Raw genomic sequence first — 5,993 nt, forward strand, 5'->3', positions numbered from 1 at the left:
CTCCGGCTTTCCTCTGCTTTCCCCACTGCGGGGGCATCTCCCCTCCCGCGCCTCCTCCTACTCCGTCTCACTGCCGCTCCAAGCCAAGAAAAGATCCAACAGCGACGTCGGGCGGCGCAAGGAAAAAGGATCGACGCTAACGGAAGAGAATCGAGCTCCAGCAAAAGGCCTCTCGGTACGATATAGATGAGGCCGACCAGCTCCGCGAACTAAAGGAGGATCCACGGCCGAACTCAGGAAGAAACTGGAGAAGCCAATTTTACCTCCACCAGCCGCGGATTTGAATGGACGAGATCGACGAGGAGGAAGAGGCGAAGGGAAACAGCGAGGGGGGTGGGGGGGGGGGGGGTGGGGCGGGGTTTGCGTATTGTGGGCGGGACGGGAGGAGCGGAGCACTAGGCGTCACCGACCACGTCTGCAGGCCAGATAGGGGGGAAGGAGACAGGGACTGGATTGGAGTACGTAACGCTGCCGCTAAGGCTATCTCCGACCGTCGTTCTATATATCTTTCTTTATATCCTTCATTTACAGAATTCTCTACAAGATGCTCTCCTCTATATCTCATTTCTCTCCAACAAGGTTCTCTAAATCTCGTTCTCTATACATTAAATCGTATATTAGAAACGTATTTTGTTCCCAATTTTTGTACGTACGTATTTATCATACCTCAAATGCTATGGACATATTTTATTTTTATTTATTTCAGTGTTTAAAAAGTAAAGAAAAAATAGAGAAGAGAAGAGAGAATCTCTATATATAGAGGAAACCTGTAGCGTTCTCTATTTTAGAGGACCATTTAGAGAACGCTGCTGGAGCAATAGAGAACAGAATCTTCTCTATATATTGGGTAGAGAACGGTTTAGAGGGCGCTGTTGGAGGAGAGCAGAGGTCGGACGCCGGGACTCCTCGTCCACGGCCGCGGCCGCCGAGATTCGGGTGGTTAGAATCTGCCAGTGCACTGTCGTCTGTCGAGGAGCAGTTCGTCAAGGTTGTTGATGCCCCAGTAACAGAGCTTCATAGGAAGACAGCCGCTGCACGCCGTGCACAGCTTGACCAAACTTCCAGCAACTCAGATGCATCAGCAGTACAAAAATTGTTCATCTGGAAAGCCCAAACCAAAATATGAATATGAAGCCTTCAACTTAACAAGCACTAGAGAAAGCCTGAAGATGAAGAAAAACAAGTTGCTTAAAAGCGCCGGCCATATCCAACACAGATTCGCACCGCATTTCACACAAAGTCACATGAATTTCCTATTCTTTTTTCGTATGGTTTGGACGTACAACTGTAGAAATTTAAAGAATAAAGCATGCGAACGTTCTTTTTAGCAAGATATATCAGCAGGAACGAATCAGTGAGTTACAAAAATCGTGTTCTCTATCACTAAGACTATACTGTGGGCCTATGTGGCACGAAGCCTTCATCATTGACAAATTGATTCCTCAATACGATTGGGGAGATCAGCCTCCAAACTGCAAAGGTGCAGACGTCAATGTTAGCACTGTGTTAGTTGCCTCTGAAAATCATCAAACATTAGCGATAGTTCAATAAAGAATCATCTACCACCATATATAATCATACAATGAACATTTTTCTGAACATTAACAGAAGGGCGGGCGACTGGAAATAGGTGATTTACTGTATATGCTAGCCGCGAACCACTCATTGATGATCTTGACCCATGTGCTAGCCCATCCAACATCTATGCTCCACCTGATTATGTCATGAACGATGTGAGAGGATGTTACTGAATGCAACTTATGCTCTTACAAGGATTACGTGGCAAATGAATCATGTTGTGTGCCAATGATGACAAGGAATACAATTTTAGCATAAGTCCATGAATGAGTATGCATCTTGTCACTTAGAATCGAAGGAATATCTGTGGTACGGTCAGATGTCTTACTTTCTTGTAGGATGGTTTAGCTCCCAGCTAATGAACAGCATTGCAAAATACATAGCTCCCATTGCAAACACGATGTGGAAAATCTCGTAGCTGTAAGGAGTGTCGTCTTCCAATTGTACTTCATCATTCCGGAACTGAAAATGAACATTATTATTACTGTTAGTAAAGGTGTCACTTCTGAACAAAATACTGATTGTCAATACTGATTAATGAATATGCACTGTATAAAGGAGAATGCACAGGAGGACATATGATCTGACCAAAAACAGGTGCATTATCATCGAAGGGTCATTTTGACACTTTCAAGTACATTGGCTGGTAGTATTCCCAAAGAGGGCAAGATGTGTGTGTGACTACTGAGTATTAATTGATCACTTTGAAATTGGTGACATGATAACTTGCATATCGGTTCAGAACTTCTTAACTACCATGCAGTGATGTCAGAGAATTGAAATGGTGCATATCAAAGAAAAATTGAGAGTTCTAAACTTACTTGGAAAGATTTGGTGTCGATACCAGTAGAAAATGTGGCCATCACAATGGAACAAATTGCGATAATGAAGCTCTAGAAAAAGCACAACTCAGTAATAAGGTAATGTCCATAGCATAACTATTCAGAAGGATTCTGAACTTTTACTTACAACAATTGTAGCCCAATCACCATCTTTAGCAATTTTCATATGAGAGTGGCACTTCCCAGTTTGTGGTTCACTGCACATGCGCATAGTATGAAATTAACATCATGCAAACTGAACAATAGAAGGCTGTGTTATGCAGAGCGGTGAACGAAAAGAAATGAGCCAGAATACTCTGCAATATGGAAGTGGATATTCTTTTGTAGAATACCAAAACTACAAACTCCTCAACAGTTCCAGGTTACGTAAGCTACCAAGGAAAAGGGTAGTACCTGTGGAGTGCAGACCAACAAAGGAAGACAATATATGCACTCATGATCCCAGAAGACAGAAGACCCTCATTAACCTTATCAGCAAACAAAGTAAGCTAAAATTACAAAACTCTTACATATCAAGCAGGTACTGGAGTACTTTTACTTGTTAGATGGATAAGTGCTCAGATGTGCTAATAGACTAGCCTACTATCAGCACTGCAGTTTGATATTCCCATCCAAAACTAGCCACTGGTTTTCAATTCGACATAAGCTACGACTAAGGAAGTTGCGGCCGGCAGCTGCTAGCATCCTCGTACCTTAGAGTGCAATGACAATGCCATCATTATCTTCACCAAGATTGCTGTCCATGTAATAGTGAAGATGTTGAACGCACATGAGGAGTTTGGGACATACAGAAAATACAACACGCCAATTCCAGAAAATGAAGCGATGTAGCAGATGGTTGACAGGAATAACCCAAACAAGCCACTGAGAATGGCACAAGGATAATGTCATGGTAAGTTCTAACTTCAGAGCTCAAGACTGAAGTAACTGGGACCCCACAAGGTGCACCACAACTAAATAATTCCTTACCATTGATTTGATCCAGGATCTGGCATCCAACGTTTATTGCACCACGATATGAAGTGGAGCATGCTTATGAGCTGGAGGAGGAGAAATATCCTGGGCAGAATCATGAAACAGAAGTAACATGTTTACTATAACCTGCAAATACGACCTCAGTTCAACAGTAAAAACTTGGAAAGTACTGTACTAATAGTTGAAACAAAAGTAAAAAATAGTGCAACATGCCAATAAAGCTTGAAACATTTAAAAATTCAGCACAGTAAGAACGGTTGTTGAAAGTACCCGGCACCCAGTCGAGCGATTTCACCTGCAGTCAAAATGGAATAGTTTTTTTCAGCATGCTAAAAGTACAGTCTGCTGACACTGGTGGAGAAGTATACTTGTACCACTAGAAATAAATTGAATTTTTCAGCTTTATTTATAATCATTTCGACTTTCCAAAGCAAGGAACTGTGAAGTGATTGGCCTCAGCCTGCCTAAGCGCTCACTTCTCCTACAGCACTAGGGAAAATGATTCATTCTAAGTACCAGTGCAGTATGTGGTGCTATGAAGTAAAGCAATTTCGCTATCTATAATTCCTTCGCATTCACTTATGCCATCATATCTTACACTCTGCAGCAACTAAATTTGGCGCAGTACCCTGTGACCTGAGCACATTATGGATGATCATGAAGTGGGGAGAAATTAAACTTACCATAAAGTTGGATGAAGATGTTAGGGATGATAAATGGGATGCCGATTGATAGGACATACACAAGAGACTTCAGAATCCAGCATCCAGAATGCCATGAATTACGAGCTTCATGGAGCTTGCGAGTTCCAAATGTTGTGGCAAACATCAACCAGAAAAATATCTGAACATTCTGTAAGGAAGTAAACTAAAGGAACATAGCACACCGTCACAGATGCCAAATGTTTAGTTGTAGTCCTAGAAGCATGGTGCCTATTACTCTGAATCCTTGATCACGCTTACCCTTTTAGAAATGAACTTGATGCAGAAAACCCCATTCAAAACTGGGTCTAGTTTGGTTCAGGACTATGAAACATAATTTCTTGACAACAGTATAGCTGAATGCCTTATATATACAGTAGACCGTCCTATCACTCTATCAGTTGCATGAGGAGAAACGAATGCACCCCCTGCTTCTGAAATCAAGGATACGAAGCAGCCCAAGCTCACCCGGAGCACTCCTCCGGACTCGAAGCACTTGGAGTCCCCTGCCCCGCAGACCGGCACATCTGAAGATCAAAAACAAGCGACATGAATGCGGCTTCATGCTGCAAGCCCGCGAGAGCCGAATTTTCAGAAGAGGGTGGGATGAAAAAACTCACGGTGCAAGCCGCGGAGCGCCCTCGCCCCGTAGTCCCTGACGAACCAGGCCAGCAGGTTGGTGGCGAAGAAGACGAACCCGTACGCGTACCGCGCCCGCAGCGACTGCCGCCTCAGGGCCTCGTACCCGCCGCCGCCCCCGCACGGCTCCGCGCCTCCTGCCTTGGTCACGGTCATATCCGCCCCGCCGCTCGCTCCTCGCGCCGCCGATGCTCCCGTGCGGAGGCGTGGAGCGCCTCTCGTCTCCCGCTCGGCTCGGGGTTCCTGCGGAGCAACTGAGCGAGAAGGTCGGGATGGGAGTGTCCGCCCTTGCTAAGGGTTGGCGTCGCAACAATGCCGCGCGGAAGGGGACGGGGAGGAGACGGGAGCTCACGGGCGGCGCGCTGCTCCGAGGAGGCGCTCCGCTCCTCCACGTCGGTTCCGGTGCAGGGCGCTGCAGGCAGGTCGGTGTCGCTGCTGCCTCGTTCGCTTTGCGCCTTAAAGCCGGGCGCGGCAGAGGCAGGTGGTCCCAGCTCCCAGCAGCCTGGACCGCCCGATGCAACGAACCGACGGATCTTCTGACGCGTGGCGCGGGGCCCCTGGTGACCGTGGGGCCCGGTGCCCTCCTCTGCTAGTAGAAGCCAGCTTGCGCTGGCGGCCTGGCCCCGCCCGCCGAGACTTCAGCTTCTCACGCCGCCACGCGCGCCGGCGTACGTCCACAGGCGACCGTTGGGGCTCGCGCCGCTCGCGTTTAAAAGCCGCCCCAGCGCCGGTCCGGCGGAGGAGCGGCGCGCTGTAAAAGAAAAACCAAAAGAAAACCACGAGGGGCACGCGCGTTTTTCTGCACGAAATCACACGGTTTCACGGCGCCGCCGCACGCCTGCCTGTCCTCTCCCTTGCCGTGCGATACGGCGAAAGAAATCCATGCGATGCGACGAGGCTCGCTTGCCCGGACGAAACCCCCAAACCCCCTGCTCCGTATAGTATAGTATGGGGTAGGCCGTGTTCTCGGCTCGTCCGTGACCGTTTGGGCAAGTTTCGTGGGGTTTGGTGAGGGAGAGCTGGAAAAGACGAGCGCCCCACCACCCCCAGGCCCCAGGTTCTGGAGGTTTGAAGCGTGGGGGCGTTCAGATGACCGGGCGCAAGATGACACCGGGGGTTAGGTTCGCTTTTTTGCTCTTCTTGAAGCGCGGTTAAAGCAGCTATCTGCTTGTCCTTTCCCGTTTCGTCTTTGGGCAAACTTGCTGCCATGGCGAAACACTGTACTGTAGTAGCACAGCTCATCAGCTCAAAAGTCCTG

At 47.7% G+C, this 5,993-nt stretch overlaps 1 protein-coding gene across 2 annotated transcripts; it reads right to left on the reverse strand.

Annotated features, from left to right (window-relative positions):
* Positions 1-1,228: 1,228 nt before the first annotated feature.
* LOC112901042 (probable serine incorporator) lies at positions 1,229-5,139 on the reverse strand. Of its 2 annotated transcripts, XM_025969861.1 has the most exons (13): positions 5,088-5,139; positions 4,717-4,989; positions 4,547-4,623; positions 4,079-4,238; positions 3,666-3,690; positions 3,390-3,479; positions 3,113-3,284; positions 2,814-2,887; positions 2,548-2,617; positions 2,400-2,471; positions 1,907-2,040; positions 1,640-1,713; positions 1,229-1,472 (listed from the first exon to the last, which is right to left on the reverse strand). In XM_025969861.1, exons 2-13 carry the CDS (start codon positions 4,889-4,891, stop codon positions 1,390-1,392), a joined length of 1,206 nt encoding a protein of 401 aa, XP_025825646.1. In that variant the 5' UTR covers positions 4,892-4,989; positions 5,088-5,139; the 3' UTR covers positions 1,229-1,389. The 2 variants fall into 2 exon arrangements, with proteins under 2 accessions (XP_025825646.1, XP_025825645.1); XM_025969860.1 differs by having other exon boundaries at positions 4,717-5,138.
* Positions 5,140-5,993: the final 854 nt, after the last annotated feature.

Source organism: Panicum hallii, chromosome 7, assembly GCF_002211085.1.
Source record: "Panicum hallii strain FIL2 chromosome 7, PHallii_v3.1, whole genome shotgun sequence".
Taxonomy (NCBI): domain Eukaryota; kingdom Viridiplantae; phylum Streptophyta; class Magnoliopsida; order Poales; family Poaceae; genus Panicum; species Panicum hallii.

Bases quoted from the DNA above. Each gene is read 5' to 3' on its own strand.
- LOC112901042 (XM_025969861.1), bottom strand. From the start codon at position 4,891: ATGACCGTGACCAAGGCAGGAGGCGCGGAGCCGTGCGGGGGCGGCGGC. The intron at 2,888-3,112 runs GTACGAGGATGC...TTTGCTGATAAG, and splicing joins CATTGTCATTGCACTCTAAG to GTTAATGAGGGTCTTCTGTC. The intron at 2,472-2,547 runs GTAAGTAAAAGT...TGCTTTTTCTAG, and splicing joins GTGATTGGGCTACAATTGTT to AGCTTCATTATCGCAATTTG.